Source organism: Myxocyprinus asiaticus, chromosome 47, assembly GCF_019703515.2.
Source record: "Myxocyprinus asiaticus isolate MX2 ecotype Aquarium Trade chromosome 47, UBuf_Myxa_2, whole genome shotgun sequence".
Classification (NCBI taxonomy): Eukaryota; Metazoa; Chordata; class Actinopteri; order Cypriniformes; family Catostomidae; genus Myxocyprinus; species Myxocyprinus asiaticus.
In genome coordinates, this window is record NC_059390.1 from 5,354,744 (window position 1) to 5,377,684 (window position 22,941).

Consider the following 22,941-nt stretch of genomic DNA (forward strand, 5'->3'; position numbering starts at 1 on the left):
CACAGCATTCTTACAAGAAGTTCCACCACAACCACTCTCTTGACTGGTGTGAATATTAATATCTAAACTTTTTCAGAGTAAATATACAACACAATATGCAAAATACAGAAGTATATAGTATAACATGCAGTGCCGGTCCTACCCCATTTAGCACCCTAGGCGAGACCCTCCAGTAACCCCCCTCCCCCCACTAAAATGATTAGAGAGCTACAGTATGTATTACTTTTTTACACAAAAAGTACCAATTAACACATAATACATTCTAATGTGTGTAAACCCAAACTAGCAAAACATTAATTATAACAATGTTGGGAAGAAGTATGCAAGTGCATGTTAGGGCTTCTTAAGTAGGCATCATAAATGGGTATCACTGTATATAGGAATAACTTGAATGTAAAGTGCACGTAAACCAAGTCAAGTGGTCTAAGATGTAAAAAAAAAAAAAACTGCACTAAAGATCTATTCACATTGTACAGTATATTTCACAGCAGGCACATTTATATGCTTTCATCATTACTGGGGTGTATGGGGCCCATCAAGTACACAATCTATTGTACTATGATGTTGTAGGGGGGTTTAAAATTATTTATTTTATTTATTAATTTTGCAAAAACAGCACCAAAGCATTCATTTTTGGTGATTTTAGGAGCAGCAATGCGGCACAATGTGTCATCAGAACACAGGGCACGTTTTGTTTGACACAGACTGAACACTAATTATTGGCTCGGTAGATTGGCACCCCTGAAGCGATGCCACCCTAGTTGCTCGCCTATGTCGCCTAATGGGTTGACCGGCCCTACCAAAAACCAAACCAATACCATGTTTTTTGGACATGTTCTTTGGAGTAGCCTTCCATATAAATACCATGATATAGGCTTACTGTATTATAAAAATACCAACGTTTTAACATACTGTACAATGATTCTGCCACAGCAGGCTTTTGAGTAAGGTAAACCATCTTGTGCTGTATAATGTGAAATTAATGCTACACAATATACTTTATATAGGCTACTAAAGAAAATGATTCTCCTAAAATCACCAGAATAATAAATAAAATAAATAATTTTAAACCCCCCTACAACATCATAGTACAATAGACTCCCCAGTAATGATGAAAGCCTATAAATGTGCCTGCTGTGAAATATACTGTACGATGTGAATAGATCTTTAGGGCAGTGTGCCTTTTTTATTTATTTATTTATTTATTTATTTTTTACATCTTAGACCATGACTTGGTTTATGTGCACTTTACATTAAAGTTATTCCTATATACAGTGATACCCATTTATGATGCCTACTTAAGAAGCCATAACATGCACTTACATACTTCTTCCCAACATTGTTATAATTAATATTTTGCTAATTTGGGTTTACACACATTAGGATGTATTATGTGTTAATTGGTACTTTTTTGTGTAAAAAGTAATACTTAGCTCTCTAATAAATTTAGTGGGGGGAGGGGGGTTACTGGAGGGTCTTGCCTAGGGTGCCAATTGGGGTAGGACTGGCACTGTTTTTAACACTGAATCTACACTGAGAGAATGTACATAAAGTGGATGGGGTACAGACATCTGTGGACATGAGAAAGATGCAGGAGTTGTCTGTAAATGTGAGCACAATAGCTTTTTCTAAAATCAACAAATTAACAACTTGTTTTATATCACTAATCTAAGAATGGTTACATGGCATAAGATGTAGGACTAAGCATTGAACTAAATTTTGAAATTGTTAGATATTTGCATTATGATCAAAATCATTAAACATGCTAACAATCTCCCCTAATTTGTATGAGAAATAGATCGTGTTTGGTTGGTCGACAACAGTGACTCTTGTTCTGGGAGAGTAGAGGTTCCCCATAATGGAATGTGGGGAACAGTGTGTGATGATGGCTGGGATCTATCAGATGCTGCAGTGGTGTGTAGAGAACTGGGCTGTGGGAGAGTTTTGGAAACAAAGACTGGCGCCTATTTTAGACAAGGTCCAGGATCAGTATGGATGAATAATATAAAGTGTGTTGGGACTGAATCTTTATTGATGAGCTGTCCATATGACTCAAGTTCACTCACTCAGCTGTGGCCATGAGAAAGATGCTGGAGTCATTTGCGGATGTGAGTGCTAATATTTTAATCTGAATGAATGGGAAAATAACCTTGCAAACACAATAGCTGTGTGGGCTGTATACAAATCATAACGATTTACCAGAAGGGCCGTTCTATAATTAGGGGTACATTTGGCATTTAATAGTGCAAAGAAAAACGAAGAAAAAAAAAAAAGAAAGAAAAAAAGTTTTCCCCAAAACCTAAATATGATCTTATAAAGCACCACCTTAAAATTCAGTGTAGCCTATTAGCTATTTGGCAACCTCGGGGTAGCCTAATTTTGGATATTTTTCTTAAAAAGCATGATGTTAGCTGCTTAATTTTTCAACAGTGTTACTGACATTTAAGTAATTTTGTACACTTTTGGAAAATACCAATAATTAACATAGCAACCTGATGTGATAGATTATGTGACCGCTCATCAAAAGCAACAATTGTGATCATTAAAACTTGAATGAAAATATATTTAGAGTGATAATACCTCTCTACTTTTACAAACAGAACTCAATGGTCATTACATTTTCTCAAGCAAGTCAAATTTGTTTGCGCTGTTTTGGAAGAAAATTATCTAGAGGGACAAAATACACTTCTGGAAGTCACTTTGTACAGGAGACAACAGAGTATTTTTTATATATATACAGTAAGATAGTTTTCACTTTACTGGGTAACATTGTTGGCCAGTAACATTGTTGACATTTTCGGGTCTCACTCAACATAGGAAGCCTAGAACTACTGAGCAGTTCAGTATCTTTGGAAATGCATTTTCAAAAATACAGAATATACATACAGTACTGTGCAAAAGTCTTAGGCACATAAGATGCTTCACAAAAACATTTGTCTTAAGATGGTTATTTATATTTTCAGCTTTAGTGTGTCAATAGGAAATATAAATTTTAGACTCCCAAACATTTATTTTGCAAATAGAATAGAATAGAAGAACAGGGAGCCCTGCAACAGATGTCATGGTCCCCACAGAGCCCCCCACTGAATATTGAGTCAGTCTGGGATTACATGAAGAGACAGAAGCAATTGAGACAGCCAAAATAGTTTGAAGAACTGTGGCGAATTCTCCAAGAATCTTGGTACATCCTATCTGCCAACAACCAAGAAAAACTGTGTCCAGTGGCCTTGGAGAATTGGTGCTGTTTTGAAGGCAAAGGTGGTCACACCAAATATTGATGTAGTTTTTTTTTACTGGACTTTGTATGATGTTAATTGATAAATGAAAACTATTTATGGCACTATTTTTGAAGACATCCTCACTATGCAACATTTTTCCCAAGTGCCTAAAACTTTTGCACAGTACTGTATATAAATACACAAGTAAGGTTTAAAGTGATAATAATTTAGTAACACTGTTGACAGACAATTAATCCACTCGATCTAGGCTTGGGTTTTTAACAAATATTTGGGAAGAACAGAAAAAACATAACTTTAAATCCTTCATCTTCAGTATGTGTTTCCTGAGAAAAATTACACCATGTTGTGCAAGTCGTGATATTGAGACAAACTGTACCTGTTTGAAGTGGGTTTTCAGATGGGTAACTTAGTTGACATTATTTTTCGTTCTAACATAAGATTAGGTTTATCACAATAAAAACGTATATAAAAAATATATTTGTCATGGACATGAAATGCCCCCGCAATTTAAAATGACCCAGAAATGTGTCAAGAGGTATAAGTATTGTCACCTAAAGCCTTTAGCTTATATCTCTCACCACTAACAATATCAATATAGGAGTTCAACGCAAAGCTTGAAAAGAAGTGTATTGCCATGATCAATGTGAATAATATATATATATATATATATATATAAATGATACACTGTGCGTGTTTACATGCAAATCCTTGTCTCCTGTCTTTCTTTTTGTCCCACCTCACGATTACCTGTTCAAAATGAAAAAAAAAATGGCACTTAAATGTTAAGCCCGCATGTAACTGTATGTACCCAAAAAAAATAAAATAAAAAGAACAGAGATGGTCTGTACATGTATTTTTTATTCAAAGCAAAAGGGGAGTAATATAAACATTTCAACTGAGGTCTTATATTGATGTTAGCAGAATCACGTCAGATAATATAATTGGTATATTTATATCACAACATGGTTTATGAGATCCTGCTGAATCTGTAATTGTAAAGAAAATATGTTATGACACCATAATTGAGTAAGAAATTACATCATTCACATTTTCTCTGATTCACTCTGAAGTTCAAGTACATTTGAGGATTGAGGTTAAGGCTGCCCCTAGAGTCAACCCAAATGATCCTGCAATCAGGCCCGGTTCCAGATAAAAATCACTGAGAGTGCTTCTGAAAATAGTGGGGGTGCTCTGTATAAAGTGGAGATGTATCATAATTACACATTTTAAAAATATATTAAATCATGTTTATATGCTACTAAAACAACATAAATAACAGTTTTTTTATGTACAAAATATTTATTGCTTTGTTTATTTTTCACATGATCTGTCGCTGAAAATGACAGCAAAATGCTGCTCCTGCAGATTAAGACATACTGATTTGCACAATCATACACATTTATAAGTTTTGATGCAACAATTGTGTGTTCACAACTTCAGGGATTTTTGTGTGTTTGATGGGATTCAAGGAAATCTTCTTGCCAATTTACAGTATTAGACTTAAATATTCAATTGAGCAGAGGTGTGCAATTATTTTTGTAAAGGGGCAACATCAGTTGTTAAGAAGATCCTGGAAGAGAGAAGATAAAAAGTTCTGCATAGTTGTATCTTTTAATCCCAGAAGTACTAGTGCACTCATGCACTCAATGAATGATGCACAATTTTCTGAAGTGTATTCTGATGGGACCAATCTGTGATTGCTTGAAGTTTTGCTGCTACATTTCTATCACGTGTTAGAAAAACTGAATTAAGACTGAGTATAATTATTAATTGTTTATTTTATCATACTTCAATGCAGTGGTAATTTAGTATTCAATTTAACACTCTACATCAGGGGCCGGTTGCACCAGCTATACGTATGTTACAACTTAGACTAGTTGTGGCGTAAATGGGCACTAAGTCACAATTTACGCACTACTAATGGTTTGCACCATTACACTTAGGTAGGACATAACCCTGTGTATAAACTAAGGGTACGTTTACACGACAACGATGTACTAAAAACAGAAACGTTGTTCCTTTGCGTTTTTGAAAAGTTTCGCGTACAGACGACAACGTTGCCAAAATGATCCCTGTTCACACAGATCCGCGAAAACGACTAAAAACGCTGTATTATGCATGCCAGGTCAATAGTTCGTGATGTCACTTTGTAAAGAAACACTATGCGCCTGCGCACATAAGCATTCTTCCACAGAGCGGTGAATACAAACAATGAAGATGGCGATCGCTGCTCGTAGTAGTGATGCAGTAAATCTACACTTTGCTGGAGAAGCATCAGTAAACTCAAAATCTTGAGCAGCACAAACACAGTCCTGTAGTCCGCCACTGTAGTTCTGAATGTCTCGCACGTTGTTTTGAAGTACTCGCACACATCCCTATAGACTGAACACGTAATACGCGTGCGCTTGACGTCATCATTTTCACAAATTCGCATTTTTGTATCAGAATCAGAATCAGAATCAGAATGAGCTTTATTGCCAAGTATGCATACACCTACAACGAATTTGTCATGGTGACAGGAGCTTCCAGTACACAACAATACAAAACAACAACAAGACTTTTAAAAAATAATAAAAAATTGAATAAAAAAAATAAAAAATATTGAAAAGAAAATAAAGTGTATATAGAATACAAAATAGACAATATATATATACACACACACACACATACATACACACACACACACACACACACACACATATATATATATATACATACACACACATACATACATACAAACATACATACACACACACAGAGACACACACATACACATACACATACGTAGTGCAAATCTAAATACAAATCGGTAATATACAGTGCAAGGGAATGTAATGGCAGAAGAGGTAGGATGTGTTGGATAAATATAAAAAACTAAGCTGGGTATTGCACATTAATTATTGCTCAATGGGGCAGTTTTAACTGATCATGAGAAGGATAGCCTGAGGGAAAAAACTGTTCCTGTGCCTGAGGGTTCTGGTGCTCAGAGCTCTGAAGTGTCAGCCAGAAAGCAACAGTTCAAAAAGGTAATGGGCTGGGTGAGTGGGGTCCAGAGTGATTTTTCCAGCCTTTTTCCTCTCTCTGGAAGTGTATAGTTCTTGAAGGGAGCCAATAATCCTCTCAGCAGTCTGAACTGTCCTTTGTAGTCTTCTGATATCCGATTACGTAGCTGAACCAAACCAGACATATATTGAAGTGCAGAGGACAGACTCAATGACTGCTGAGTAGAATTGTATCAGCAGTGCCTGTGGCAGGTTGAACTTCTTCAACTGGCGAAGGAAGTACAACCTCTGCTGGGCCTTTTTCCAATGGAGTCAATGTGGGTCTCACACTTCAGGTCCTGTGAGATGATGGTGCCCAGGAACCTGAATGACTCCACTGCTGCCACAGTGCTATTTAGAATGGTGAGGAGGGACAGTGTTGGGGTGTTCCTCCTAAAGTCCACAATCATCTCCACCATTTTGAGCATGTTCAGCTCAATGTTGTTTTGACTGCACCAGACAGCCAGCTGTTTAACCTCCCTTCTGTATGCAGACTCATCGTCATCTCGGATGAGGCCGATGACAGTGGTGTCAACTGCAAACTTCAGGAGCTTGACAGAGGGGTCCTTGGCGATGCAGTCGTTGGTGTAGAGGGAGAAGAGTAGTGGGGAGAGCACACATCCCTGGGGGGCACCAGTGCTGATTGTACAGGTGCTGGAAGTGAATTTCCCCTGTCTCACAAGCTGCTGCCTGTCCATCAGAAAGCTGGTAATCCACTGACAGATAGACGTGGGAACAGAGAGTTGGTGTAATTTAGTCCAGAGAACAGCTGGGATGGTAGTGTTGAAAGCCGAACTGAAGTCAACAAAAAAGATCCTTACATATGTCCCTAGTCTGTCCAGATGTTGCAGGATATGATGCAATCCCAAGTTGACTGCATCATCCACAGACCTGTTTGCTTGATAAGCAAATTGAAGGGGACCTAGAAAGGGTCCAGTGATGTCCTTCAGGTGGGCCAACCCCAGTCTCTCAAATAACTTCATGACCACAGACATCAGGGTGACAGGTCTGTAGTCATTAAGTCCTGTGATTTTGTGTGTCCTTGGGACAGGAATGATGATTGAGCATTTGAAGCAGCATGGGACTTGAAAATCAGTGTGAAGATGGGGGACAGCTGGTTAGCACAGGATCTAAGACATGCAGGTGAAACACCATCTGGGCCTGAAGCTTTCCTTATCTTTTGTTTCCGAAAGTCATGGCACACATCATCTTCACAGATCTTAAGTGCAGGTTGAGTAGCAGGAGGGGGGAGGAGGGGGGTTGCAGGAGGTGTTGTTGTTTGTGTGAAGTGAAGGTCAGAGTGGGTGTGGGGTGTGAGATTGGGCATTTCAAATCTACAGTAGAAGACATTCAGATCATCAGCCAGTTGTTGGTCCACCACAGGGTTGGGGGTAGGAGTCCTGTAATATGTAAGTTGTTTCATGCTACTCCACACTGATTTATGGTCGTTAGCTGAAAACTTGTTTTTCAGCTTCTCAGAGTATCTTCTTTTAGCCACTCTGATTTCCTTGTTCAGTGTGTTCCTGGCCTGATTGTACAAGACTTTATCCCCACCCCTGTATGCATCCTCTTTGGCCTGACGAAGCAGCTTGAGCTCTGCTGTAAACCATGATTTGTCGTTGTTAAATGTAAAGTCCTAGTAGGGATGCACATATCCTCACAGAAACTGATATATGATGTAACAATATCTGTGAGCTTGTCCAGATTGGTGTCTGCAGTCTCAAAAACACTCCAATCAGTGCAGTAAAAGCAGACTTGTAGTTCCAGCTCTGCTTTATTGGTCCATCTCTTTACAGTCCTTACTACAGGCTTAGCAGATTTTAGTTTCCGTCTGTAGTTTGGAAGAAGATGAACCAGACATTGATCAGATAGTCCCAAAGCTGCTCTAGGGACAGAGCGATATGCATCCTTTATTGTTGTGTAGCAATGATCCAGTATATTTTTGTCTCTGGTGGGGCATGTAATGTGCTGTCTGTATTTGGGCAGTTCACGTGTGAGGTTTGCTTTGTTAAATTCCCCAAGAATAATAATAACTGAGTTCGGATATTGCTGTTCTGTGTCTATGATCTGATCAGCCAGCTGTTGCAGCGTGGCATTCAAACACGCGTTTGGCGCGATGTAAACACTCACCAGAATAAACGAGGAAAACTCCTGCGGTGAGTAGAAAGGATTACAGTTAATAAAGAGCGCTTCCAAATTAGGACAGCACACCTTCTTTAATGTTGTTACATCTGCACACCAACTTTCATTGATGTAAAAGCATGTTCCACCACCTCTCGTTTTTCCCGTTAACTCTACAATGTGATCCGCTCTGAACAGCTGAAAGCCTGGCAAATGTAACGTGCTGTCCGGAATGTCTTCACTCAGCCAGGTTTCTGTGAAGCACAAGGCAGCAGAGGTTGAAAAGTCCTTGTTTGTGCAGGTGAGGAGATGTAGTTCGTTTGATTAGGAAGAGAGCGAAGATTCACTAGATGAATGCTCGGCAGCGCTGTTCGAAAGCCACGCCGACGGAGCCTGACCAGCGCGCCTGCTCGTCTCCCTCGCCTGCGTCTCCCAAACAACACAGCCGCGCCTCCAACTAAAATGTCCAGCAAAATGTCTGAATTTTCAAAAACCGGGAAAAGATTGTCTGGTATACAATACCCATCTGGTTTACATGGAGACGATAATGGCATGCTGAAGATTGGGGTGTTGCATCTGTTATCTGGCAACACTGAGCATATTAAAAGCTTATGGATGCGCGATAGGTCCCAAAGCCAGATAAATGAAAGATCTAATAAAAAACATTCATGATAAATCACCCCTTGGGCAGAAGTTTGCCCTGGTCTGCAATTGAGGGTGCTCTAAGGTTAATTTGAGGGTGCTTAGCCCCCTCAAGCACCCCATAGAACCGGGCCTGCCTGCAATCATGAAGACACTTTTGGAAGAGGTGAGAGCAGTGGGAAGAGTGACAGTGAGCTGTATTTTGCTTCCATCTACTGGCTCTGTAGTTACTGTAACTGTAGTTACTACAAATCATCTAACGTTTTTATTATTTTCATAAATTTGATTTTCATACTGTAGATGGGGAAGAAGGGTTACATAAGTTATTAAGTATATAGTTTGCAACATAGAATATAGTTATATTACACAGAATAAAATATGTCTTGGAATAAATACTTGTGGAAGTTGCCAGCCTACCACACAAACTTCAGAACAAATAATCCCACACAATGTATAGCAAACAGTTTTGAAATCTTTAAATAAGGCATCATAAATAGATTGCTGAGAAAGAGAAAAACAAATACGGAGTGTCTATTTACACTAAGTGCAAATAGGCCATCTTGTTGGCAGAGGCTACTTACACTAACTCCGCCCATCACTGCTCAGACCAAACTCAAGACAGCCACCACAGACTTATTTGAGGTCAACTGCTGATCAAATGAAGGCGGGCATATGTAAATGAAGGCGGGCATTTTTATTTTTCGCGATGGGGTAGAGACATTAAACTGGTTAACGGGTTAGACATTTAGTGGATTATTACAAAGTGAATAACACACTTTTTCCCATGTCTCTACTCTTAATATTTCCTATAACACTACTTATAGTAATAAATAAAAGAGATTCCTCGCAGTGATTTGGTCACAGTGAAGGTCGGGGAATTGAGAGAAGGATTTGATCCTGATCAAATTAATCATGGTGTACTACAGTAACATGTTCTTAATAGTAGTTAATAGTAACCATGTTTAATTTTGTGGTTACTATGATTTTACTAGAAAAATACCACGGTGATACTATGATTACTGTAATAAAACCATGGTTAATTTTTGTAAGGTAGGGTTAGGGGTAGGGGTTGGTGTATGGTGTCTGTGGGAGTCCAAATAAACACAATAAATATGCTTCAGTGATGCCACTATACTGTATGTAAGTATTTAAACAGGGGTGTAAGAGTATCTGGCACTATATGCACTAGAGTGCAAGAAGATGCTTTTTGTTGCTTTTTACACTCAGTGCAAATAGCCTCTGCCAAACATATATTTATGAACACAAGTTTCACAAGGCTTTACACAAGCACTTATGCACTATTAAAGGCTTGAGTGTATATAGCGCTATTCTGTATTCTCCTGTAGATTTTGTTCATTTGAGATGTCGCACTTTGTGACACTATTAGGAAAAAATATGTCTACCAGCGTTTTGTCTCAGAATGTTTCAGAACCAATAGTCTGCTTCACTCCATTGGCAGGTTTGATCCCAATATTGTGTGTCGTGTAGACTTAGCTCAGCCAAACATGTACCAATGTGGTGTACTTGTCAGAAGCCATTAGATCAAATCAAGCCACTGGATCATGAAGAACAGGCCAAACAAAACTTGCGCTAAGACACCTAAATTGACAACACAGATCTACCAGAACTTGGATATTGGACTTAAAGCTTTACCATGTTAAAATACTTTCTCCTATCATAGCTTCATATGCACAGACAACTACAGCATTAGTAAACAGTTCGTAGATTACGTTTCTAGAAAAACTCTAAACACTGTGTCTCCATGGCGCTATAAAAATTTTGTTTGAGCATCCCATCCAGCACGGCACAAAACATTGACCAGTGGCATTAGCTGGAAGCAGGACAATCTTTTTGTTCGATTAACAGCAGAATGGAAACAATTATTATTATTATTATTATTTTACAATTCAATTCAGTGGTGCCATAGTAGCACAGAAATCACACACTTTGGCTTTAAAGATGATGAGTGTAATTTTTTTCTGTTTAAATACTTTCTCCTATCCAAGCTTTATATGCAAAGCAATAATAAATAAGCCATTCTTAGGTTAAATCACAGTGGTACTTTCAAAACATAGCATCTTTGTTTGAGCATCCCAATGAGCCAGTCATAGCAATATTGGCTCAATAAATTGGGTTGAGGTGAGAGCAGAGGGAAGGGTAACAGTGAGGAATACCTTTCACTGCTTTTTGCTACCAACCACTGGATGTTCATGTTACACAGGGAATGTTCCATATATTATGTCTTTGATTTTTTTCCCCCTAATAAGAATGAAAGCCTATTATTTGTGTTTAGATACTGATATTGTTTAGATACATATGCATTGCATTTTAGACATTACATATTATATTATATATTTATAGTGTGCACTGTAATGTTTCAATGTAATAATAGTAATCTTGATATAGCTTGTACATTTTCTGTAAACCTGTCTAGAGATATAGAATGTAAATGTGCCAATATAAGGCGTAACCCATATAGTTCAAAGTAATTCAATAAATTCAATAAAATAAGCACAGTGTTATGTTAATAAAAGCTAATTCATTGCATAAACCTATTTTTCTGTTTACATTTGCCAACTATGTCTGATCTCTGTGTGACAGTCAGTCAGGATTTTTATGTCTTTATTTTTGTTTGTTCATCTCCTTTCATGCTGAAATGCACATGAATAGGTTTTGCAGTGTATTTACATTCTCTTCTCTTTATGTTTAAAGAAAACTGCAGCTTATAATCTTATTTTATTGGCGTTTTGAAAGTGGCAAAATATGACCTTTTTGATGTTCCATATTACTATTAATTTTTAATGGGACAGAGGTGGCAGGCGGAAGAATGGACTTATACATATTTACTGACAAACAACTGTAAAATTAGCCTAGAGCTTGTTCTTTCATAGTTCAGGACAGGAGACTTGAAGAAATATTACGAGTTCAATACAAGTTTAGATCAATTGACAGCATTTGTAGCATAATGTTGATTAAATCAAAAATACATTTTGACTTGTCCTTCCTTTTCTTTAAAAAATAAAATAAAATCTGGGTTACAGCAAAGTGCTTTCCAAGGCAAGTCAGTCCACTCCGCTGCTATCTTGGGAATGCTCCCAGGCAACTATTTTCTATTGATTCAAGCAGCGTAAAAGTCCAATCTCCTCTATGATCAAAAAACATATCTGAAATCAGCAGTAAAATAGGTCAACAATGATATCATAAATTGTGCTTTAGCTCTGATCATGCTAAAAAAAAAAAATGCTATTTTACAGGCTAATCCAGCAAATGCACATGCACATTCCTGAGTTGACTGACAGGCGTTGTCTGTATCTAAAAGGTGATTGGCTCTTTTACCTGTAAGGTGTAACTTTCTTTTCTACATCAAGCATACTGGGCATTCCAATTTCTCCCATTCATTTTAATTCAGCTGCCCTGTCTCGACCTAAATACTCTCTGTTTACATTGAGGCACTTACAGTGGAAGTAAATGGAGCCAATCAAACTTAAAATGCTCACTGTTTCAAAAGTAGCCTATAGCCCTAAGACGTAAACAGTATGTGTGTTAATATGATTTTGGTGAGATAAAATCGCTTACTTACCTTTTCTTTGTAAAGTTATATCCGATTAAACCATGACAACATTACAGCATAAACCCTGTAATCCCACAAAAACAACGATTTAGACAACTTTACAGCTCAAATAATATACAAGATTAACAGGAGAATTCGTGTAAGAGCTTTTTTAAAATGCTTTACATTTCTGCTTTTAAACCCTCTAAAAATTTTTCCCATTTAGAAATATTTTTTTGTGGTAATCAACATTATGCCATGAAGTATCAACTTTGTCATATGTTTTTCCTAAAATTTCTTTGGAGAGGAAAAAAAAGAAAGAGAAAAAGAAATGAGACTAGTGGATAGCATAATTTTAATAATTTCCTAAATTTGATGCAAATGTTTAAATTAATATTGAAATCCCTGATTTGCACCCTGTGGTATCTTTGCTAATGTGAGCATAGTCTGAGACACTGTTGAGATTGAGCCCCCATTTGTTCTCCATTTAATCTCATTGCAATCTTTAATTTCAATATCTTGGTGTAACATGTGAGATATTCCTTCTCTAAACAAGACATTTTAAGGTTGAAGTATTTGCCAAAAGGCAAACTGTTTCTTCATGCATATGCTGTCCTTTTTTAATGGTTGTTTAATAGACTCAATGATTAATGGAAACCATCCCATACCCATGCAAACAAAGACAGACTTTTGATTGGAAATTGCCCTGACAAATTGGATTGGCACTAACATAATGAATATAAACTGCAGGATCAAGTAGACAAACAGAAAACCCTTAAATAACCAAATATGTTCAGAAACTAGCTAACATTAGTCTTTCCATCGCTAGAAATAAATCTCATACCTTTTTATTTTTTTCTGCTATTCTTTTCTGTGTTTTCTTTGCAAATGGCACGTAAAAACAAAACACACTGTGGTTAGTTGCTTTAACTGTCGGTCAAACTGTTTTGTTGTCAAATTCATAAACAGTTAAACTTACAGTATGTTGTATTTGTTCAGCAGAGCAAATAATTCTAGAAACCTAAAATGTGGTTTGAATGATATTCAAAGCAGTGAATTAGTATGAGACATACTGTAGATTCCATATCAGGTAAGCCTCACTTATATTCAATAAATATTTGTGACAGAGTCCATTGGCTTATTTCAGGCTAGACAGTCAAGATTATGTGTCATATAGGACACGGAAATGAAAAATGACTAAAACTGTTGAAACATGTCCTAAATGGAGTAAAAGAAAAGATTATGTAAATAAATATGGAGTCCATAAAGAATAATTTGGCACATTTTATGTACTGTATTTCTGTTCCTTCCAAATGTAATTATTTCCCTTAATTGATGCAAATCAAGTCATGTAAAGGTTACCCTGGGGTCACCAAAGGAGGCTCATTTGCATGTAATACAAGAGCAATAAAATTAGTTAAATGAAAATATGCTTACCAAATCTGACCTTAACATGGCTAAAGAGTCTTGAATATATATTTATTTATTAGGCATGTTACGCCAGCAGAGAAGGCTTTGCTGGCCCTGAGAAATCGCCGCTGCTCAAGACTAATAAAACAGGAATTTAAAACTTCCAGACCTTTCTATATTCACCCACATTACTTATTACTTAGTATCATTTATAATACCTTATTTGTCTGAACATTGCACAATATGTAATAAAAAGGGTACAACTTATTTTCTAGACATGATATGCTGCAGTTTTGATTAAATTGTGGAACCAAATTATATATGCAAGTAAAGTACAGCTCAGAACCTATAAAACTTTCATTAGGTCAGACTGAATTGTTCTTATTTAAAATGTATTACTCTTCAGGAGATGGAAAAACTGTGTGGATGAAGTAATACTGAGCTCAAACAAATCAGTGATATTTGCCTGCATGTGTTCACATTATAAAGATATATGGAGCCATAGACGTTGGGAGGAGTTATAGGTTAATGGAAGGATGTTTTGAGCACCTTAAATACTCAGACACAACGCACTGAGCACCATGAGGCGGGTCCACAGCTGAGAAGTGGCATTTCAACAGGTGTAAATATTTTTTACTACATTGTTCCTGTTGATTTTAACATGAGATTACCAGCCATCAGGTATTTTAATTGTTCCTAACAATCTCAGGTTTAATAGTTGCAGTGTTGCAGGTGAGTGTCAACTTGTTCTTCTTTAGACCTTTCCTTAACTTCAAGTTACTAAATCGATAATAACAAACATATATCTTACATATGACATAGTGTAAAATGTATATGTATTTGCAAAATGACAATTAGTAAAAATGGTATGGAAGGGAAAGATATAGCATTTGTATAGATGCCAGAATAATATTTGTAATAATAATGTTAACAATGTAATAATTATCCATACATTATAAACATTGTCTTAATGACCCATTCAACACTGTAATAATTGATTTGATGACTGCATGACTTGCATTATCATTCTATGTAACTAAATAACATTTGGTATATGTGCATTTATTGGCAGAGAATGATGCTCCTGCAGTTGAGTTTGGTTTCACCCAAGGTTTTTCTCCCTCCATTACCTAAACACCCATGCTTTTCCCTCCAAGTTTGTTTCCTCCCAAAAAATAATGTATTCATTTATTTTATTTCCATTCCCTTTACTAGGAATATGCTGTATTCCATGTGGCTTCTTCTGCTTGTGGAGGACATGACATATATATAGATTTGCAATATTTTTTGTCAGACTTAAAACCCAGGTGCAAATCTTTTTAATTTTTTATTATTGTTCTTGTACACAGTTTTAGTTATGCTTGACAAAACACAACTGATTCAGTCAGACTGGTACATAGTAGTAACTGGACAGGCTTGACAGAGTCTATGCTTCTTGTGATCGTAAAACCTTTTGATCTAAACGTTTATGGTTAAATGCTTGAAATTAGTTTAAAATATAATATAAATAATATAAATATAAATTGTACCTACATATTAATTTCTTTACAAATATTATTTCATTATTTATTCTTTTTTAAATGGATGCTTTGGATGCGTTGTGTTATTTTGTAGTTACTATTGATCAGTGCAAATTCTTTATGATGGTCAGAGGGGAACAGTGGCATCAGTGGTTTGTAGTTAAAAGCTAAATGCTTATTTTGGGCTGGGTGAGGGAAAGACATGGGGGGGGGGTCTTGTGGTAATGTGTTTCGCTGTCCCCTTCATCATATCGTGGCCCACTTTGGCATACCACACCCCCGTTTCGTGACCGGCAATGCTTTACTGGTTCTCTCGATGACCAGTCTGCCTCTGCTTTTGGGCCTCCATCTCTCCCCGGGCCCCTGCACTGCCAGTAGTTATGCCACTGGTGGGATATACAGTATTCCTCATTAAGAGCACAATATTTTTGTACATTTAATTTAATTATATATTGTGATGGATCTTAAGTGCACATAAATATAGTTTTAAATAACTTAAGCCTTGTTTGCAAAATCCTCCTTGTCCATATGTTTCTAAGAAAGTTAAGATATCTGCAGTTTTAAACATATTGAAAGCCTTGAAGGGAACTATCATATTTAATTTAGTGTCCTAGTCCCCATGCAGTAAGGGGACCATGGCCTTTGGTCATATTTTGTCCTGAAAATATACAATAAAAATACATTATAAAGTTAACTTCAAACAATGCTATAAAGTTGAGAAGCTAAAGTTCATCTAAACTGAACTATATGCCTTCTATATCAAAATGTATTAAATAAAATTCAAATGAAAACAGTAATGAGTATTTTAACAGCTTTGCAATAAGGATAATAACATATGTAAATACATTAATATGGTAGGCCTACTATTGAAGTTTTATTGTAGGCCAGGCTTTTTCAATTTCATAAAATATGTAACATGGAGTCCCATCTCTATCCACCAGCAGTCAAAATTGTTAAAAATCTTGAAATGTAGTCATTATTAATCACTTTACTGAGAGTTTCTATCAGGATTCTGCCCTGACAGTCCTGTTTTTATTTATTTATTTATTTTTATCTTGCTTTTTGATTGCCATGTGCTCTCCTGGCTCTTCCCCACTGGGTTGCTCTTGTTTATGTATTAGTCAGACCTGTTTTACATCACCCTGTCTTTGTATTTATATCCCTACTGTATCATTACAGTCACGGTCTCGGTGAGTCCGCCATTTTGTTCCTTCTGTGTTAACATTTTCTTCATGTTTTTCAGGTGTCGCTGGCTCGCAGAATCAGTGTTTCTGTGGGAACCCTTATTGTTTCCATGGGAATGCTGATCATGCCAACTTTCATCGGGCAAATGGCACTTGATCGTGATTTGTTCTCTGCCTATATTTACCCTTCTCTGTTTTGTGTTCATTGCTAGATTGTTGTTGTGTGTTTAGTTATTCACCACTCTCTCTCTGCCCTAGTCGGATCTGTTGCATGTTTTCAATATAGGTTGCCAGTCTTCGCCATAGTGCCCGGATTGTGGTTACCATCCTGTTGGTTGCATTGCTTGCCTTGACGCTTCACCAGAGTATTCCTCATCGGTTATCCCTCTACACTGGATCTGCTCTTCACACTACCACGACGCATACAAACCTACAAACACACTATCCTCCAGAGGATTCCTCGCGGATCTGCTCTTCACACTACCAAGATGCATACAGACCAATGAACACACTATTCTCAAGAGGATTCCTCACAGATCTGCACTCCACACTACCACTACACACAAGCCTACGAACAAACCCTCCATCTCCAAGCTGCAGTTGGTACCCCTTACGCTTCGCCAGCTCTGCTGTGTTTAATCGTTAATAAATTCTGTTTCTTTGCCTCCGCACTTGGATCTCTGGTCTCATCTTTTGACAGTTAGTTAGTTACTGAATTGTTTTGTGCTGTGGCCTGATTATTGGTCTCTCGGTCATGTTTATTGTTTCAGCCGGTTTGTTGGTTTTCTTGTTTGTTTTTTCCTTGTTCCCTCACTTATCCCTGCCCTGCATTTGAGTACTCCCTCCCTCTAAACCTGACAGAACAATTCAGCCATTTCTGGACTCAGTGGGTATGGAACTTTTTTTGAGGGAAGCTCCTGTTCGAAGGTCAGCATACTCCATCATGGGCAGACTCCTCTCTCTGGTGAGAGGAGAGGTTGATTAAATTTTCCCAGGGGTTCTTTAAGATCTTCTCTGGATTTGATTATGGTAAGGTGGTGCTAAATGATCTCTTCTGCATGGATCTCAATGGGCGCATTGGTGCCTCAGGGAACCTTTAGCTGGAACCTGATGGTGTTCATATTTATTGCCACCCATCTGAGAGAATTTTGCTGCCTGGGATGACGGCTCCCTTCCTCTATAAGAGATTTATCAGTTGTCCTCTGAGATGTACGTAGAGTCCTCCTCCCACTGCCCTTTATTCCAAGATCCCCAGGAAGAGGAGAAGGAAGTAGGTTTGCTGTTCCTCATAGGGTTGCTGTGCTGGAGGCGCTCGTCCTTACCTCTTCAGCCTCCCCTGGAGGCACCCGCCCTTGCTTTTAGCTCCCTTCTTGGAAGTTCCTTCCTCCTCTGAGGTGCCCGTCATGGAGACCCCTCTTCTTAGCACCAACCACTCCCCTGTGGCTGCCACAGGCCCATCATATAGCCAATCTTGCATCCACCACTTACCCATCCTTTTCCCTTGCAGCCACCGCCAACCAAACCCTTTCCCCTGCAGCCACTAAAAAAGCTAATAGACACAAACTAAAAGCTACACAATTTCCATTTTAATTTCATGAGGTCTTTAAAATCAGTATATATATATATATATATATATATATATATATATATATATATATATATATATATATATATATATTTTATTTTTATTTTTTTATTTTTTATTTTTTATTTTTTCAGTTTACTGCCTGTATGTTGATTTGAATCTCACAGATAAAGAAGGAACTACAAACAGATGGGAACTTCTCCCTCAGCTGGAGGACTCAGATAAAAGAAAAAAAACTGCACCTTGACAAATTTGTGATTTGCAGTTCTAATTTGTTACTGTAGTGATGTAATACAGTAAAGACAAGAAGACAATTCTATCCTTAGTGATCCACATACTGTAAAAATATAAATATATACATGCCTAATAATTATCTCCAGTATCCAATGGGACTATTTAAATCAAATGAGGTAAGCCAATAGGAGATCCATAGGCAAATGTTAATTTTGCATGTCCTTTGCCAAACTTGCAGCAAAGAGTAAAGTCAGAGCCCTCAATAGATGTCACACTTTTTACCTTATATTACTAATATTATTCAAGGTAGGTTTATTTTTTAAGTAAATTCCTGTATGGGCACATACCTTAAATCTTGGCTACAAAAAGCTAACGAACATTTCCAACCTGCAACAGGTGACAAACTGCTTCAATAGCACGGCGTGTTTAATGCTTTTATGAAAATAATGAAACAAATTTCATTAAAAGTCATGAAACAACAGAAATATAAATACAATAAATACAATAAATATAAATACAATATAAATAAGTACAATATATAAAACCATGATCAAAAATTATTAATTCATTGTATAATATATATATATATATATATATATATATATTACAAAAGAACTATAGCATAAATGTGATGATTTTTAAATTATAGTTTGACAGATAGAATTCATAATTCTCATTTTAGAGGATTACATACTGGGCGTTTGAAACCAGCATACAAAACCAGTGCTAAAGAAAAAATGCACACTTATATAAAATATATTTATACGTATTTAAATTAATATAATACATACACTGTATATCGTCATACTCGAAACCCCAATATTTTGTGCCAAATGACTGTTGTAACATTTAATATGAAAATAAATGTGATTTGGTGATTTGACAACATACAGTATATGTGACTTCGTAACATTGCAACCACTCCTGCTTTGTATTAAGCTGCCCGAGCCTCAACGCCTTTTCACTGTAATTGATTTAGACAAACTTTGTGTAGCACTGAGGGGTATGCAGTGATTGTGGGTACATTTCCCTCTCTACAGTACTTCCTGTGAAGTGATCAATCCAAACTTTGCTCCCTTAGCCAGTTAGTGTGCCCTTCAGACTGAGAATCTACACTCACTATGATTTGCATATAATTAAACAAAAGCCCTTTAATTACAGGGCTGACAGGATGATGGATTTGTGGTCAAATATGCTATGCAAAGTAACTTATTTGGTAAAGCAAATCAACAGAGAAATTCATGTAGTTTGAATAGTACTCAAAGCAGAACAATGCACGAGACAGAGGCTCCACTTCTTTTCAGATTGGCTTAATACAAATTAGATCTATATATATTTTTCATAAACATGGATGGAAGTGAATTGTATTGCATAATTAATAAGTCATTAGCAAACAATATATAGTGCTTTCATTAAGTGCTAATGCGTAATATAATATTTGTTAGTAGTACTAAAGTCAAGTGCTACCAAAAGTATTATAGAACTTAATATCTAAATCAAAATCTTTCAGGTTTTAAGAGCCATAAAAATGATTTATTTAAAATACAACATTTTACAATAAGATTCCATTTGTTAAAATTAGTTAACATCATTAATTAACATGAACTAACAATGAACAATACGTTTACAGCATTTACTAATCTTAGTAAATGTTAATTTCAACATTTACTAAAACATTTTTAAAATCAAAAGATGTGTTTGTTAACATCAGTTAATGCACTATGAACTAACATGAACTAACAATGAACAATTAAATTTTTATGAACTAATATTTACAAAGATTAAAACATGCTGTAAAAAAAATATATATATATATTGTTAATTGCTTGTTCATGATACCTAATGCATGAATTAATGTTAACGAATGAAACCTTATTTTAAAGTGTTTCCAAAATACCAAATAAACATTTGTGTCAGCTTTCAACCTCTTAATTATATCAAATATCTAAATCAAAAGGATCTTGGATCTAAATCAAGAGACATTTTGTATACTCACATTGTACACTTATGGGTAGCCTTTATGTGTGGGTTTGCACATAAAAAATTTAGCATCTCTGGGAAACAACAAAACTTGATCAGATGAAGCAGAAGACTAGCATTACAGACACATTAGGAAAAAAAAAATGGTGTGCATGTTTTTCACTTCAGGAGATATATACTTGGATTTGTAAATTAAAGTCCAAGAAATAAAAGGTAAAAGATCCATTTTGTGGAAAAACATTTGTCTTTCACATTTATAGTCTTATAACATGAAACAAACAAAAACATGTTCTGGATTTTGTTGATTCTTAATGAAAGCCATAGGTTCACACTACAACAATTTTTAGAGAAATATATTTACACTCTGTGTACTGAATCTGTCCATAAGGAAAATGTTATCAACAAAAGAAATGTGCATGTACCCTATTTGCTTCAAAACTAGCAATGTGATTAACCATATATTATATTGTAAAATGTATATGTACAGGCTCAATGTGGAACACGTTTAATTGCAACTGCAACACTAAGTTTTGAGTTGTGTGCGGGAGGATCCATAACTTAAGCAGTTAGATAGTTTATCCACCTTGGAACTCATCCTCCTAACAAGGAGCAGGAGGGAACATCAACAAGGGAGTGTCATTTAAATGACCAATGACTGTCTTTAATCATGTGTTTTAATAGGAGTGTACTAGTCATTTTTACGGTTAGAATAACAAAAGTGTGAAGGTTGCAGAGTGCAGGTTAGTGTCAAAGTTTACATTTAAAAAAATTAATTAAAAAAATCTTATTGATCTTTTTTTTTTCTCTCTTCTTTTTTTATTTATTTTTTTTATGTGTGGATTTTAATGATGATCACAGTTGTATTTCTAAATTAAGGGTGTTTGAAAGACAACTGAATCCACATTTGTGTACTTTTAGCTAATGTATTTTTCTACCTGGTAGGAGTTCTTTCAATCTCTATATATGTTTCAATATTTATTTATTTTTTTCAAGATGTGTCTATTGCAGTATGAATGTCTGATTCATATCACCTTTTTGGCAAGCTAGTTTGAAGATTTCTCATTTGTGTTGTTTGTGTTGTAATTGTGTTGTAATCCCCAGACAAATGCAGTGGTGTCCTTATGTTAACTGTCTGTTCAGCAATAATGCCATGTTCCATGTGGATCGTTCCATTTCTGAGTAAGTAGCAACTGAAACAAATGCAGTTACAATCTTTTTCTTTTCTTTTTAACACTTTGTCACTTTCTTCATTTTGCAACATGAAGTTCTTGGCAATACCATTTCAAGTACGGCTGGTTCTGTGAAACTGGTTAATGGCCAAGATGCTTGTTCTGGAAGAGTGGAGGTTCTTCATAATGGAACATGGGGAACAGTGTGTGATGATGGCTGGGATCTATCAGATGCTGCAGTGGTGTGTAGAGAGATGGCTTGTGGAGATGTTATAGAGGCAAAGACTGGTGCTTTTTTCGGACGAGGTTCAGGATCTCTGTGGATGGCAGATGTAAACTGTGTTGGAGATGAGTCAACACTGAGCAGCTGTGAGTCCCGTGAATGGGGAATGAATGACTGTGACCATTCAAAGGATGCTGGAGTCATCTGTCAGTGTAAGTTGCTTATATTTAACAGCTTAACATATTTTATCCTGCAGTAATGTGAATGTAGTATTACTGTATGCTTGCAACTTTTGTGACATATTAATTGAGAGACTACATGGAATATTTGTACTTTTAAAAATGCATTTGTTACACCGCAGGACCATTTAAAATTAACTAATAAAGATATGGTGATTAAGGATAAAGGTGATACAAAATTATGAAAAACATACAAAAAATGATGACCAGTTAAAGGACACAAGAGGTCACTTCCCATTTTACATTCATATAAATTTTAACCTAAAATCTTGATGTTGCCCATCAGAGTACACATTAGAGGTCAGTTGTATGTTTGTTAGGTCAAAAGCTTGTCATGTTTCTTTCTTTCATTGTTTCTTTTTTTTTTTTTTTTTTATCTGTGTGGCCAGTAACCACACTCGTCAGGTTGGTGAATGGCAGTAAATCTTGTTCTGGGAGAGTGGAGGTTCTTTATAAAGGAACATGGGGAACAGTGTGTGATAACCACTGGGATTGGAGTGATGCAACAGTGGTGTGTAGAGAAATGGGCTGTGGAGAAGTTATAGATGCAAAGACTGGTGCTTATTTTGGTCAGGGCTCAGGGCCCATATGGTTAAGTGATTTACAGTGTTCTAATAATCAGTATTCATTGAGAAACTGTAAATCAAGTGGATGGGGACAAAACAGCTGCGGACACGAGAAGGATGTTGGAGTTGTCTGTAACCGTGAGTATAAAACCTTTTTCAGAAATTGGGTGATTTACAGCTTAATTTCTTTTGGGTATTCTATTGAATATCACTTAAAATAGTTTCTACTCCTCTCAAT

The 22,941-nt window shown here is 36.4% G+C and overlaps 1 protein-coding gene across 1 annotated transcript; it reads left to right on the plus strand.

Annotated features, from left to right (window-relative positions):
- The first annotated feature begins 305 nt into the window (after positions 1 to 305).
- Positions 306 to 22,157, plus strand: LOC127436574 (soluble scavenger receptor cysteine-rich domain-containing protein SSC5D-like). The gene is given in 4 exon segments (XM_051690849.1): positions 306 to 318; positions 1,799 to 2,061; positions 2,063 to 2,112; positions 21,794 to 22,157. Coding segments are annotated over 4 exon segments (690 nt in total).
- Positions 22,158 to 22,941: the final 784 nt, after the last annotated feature.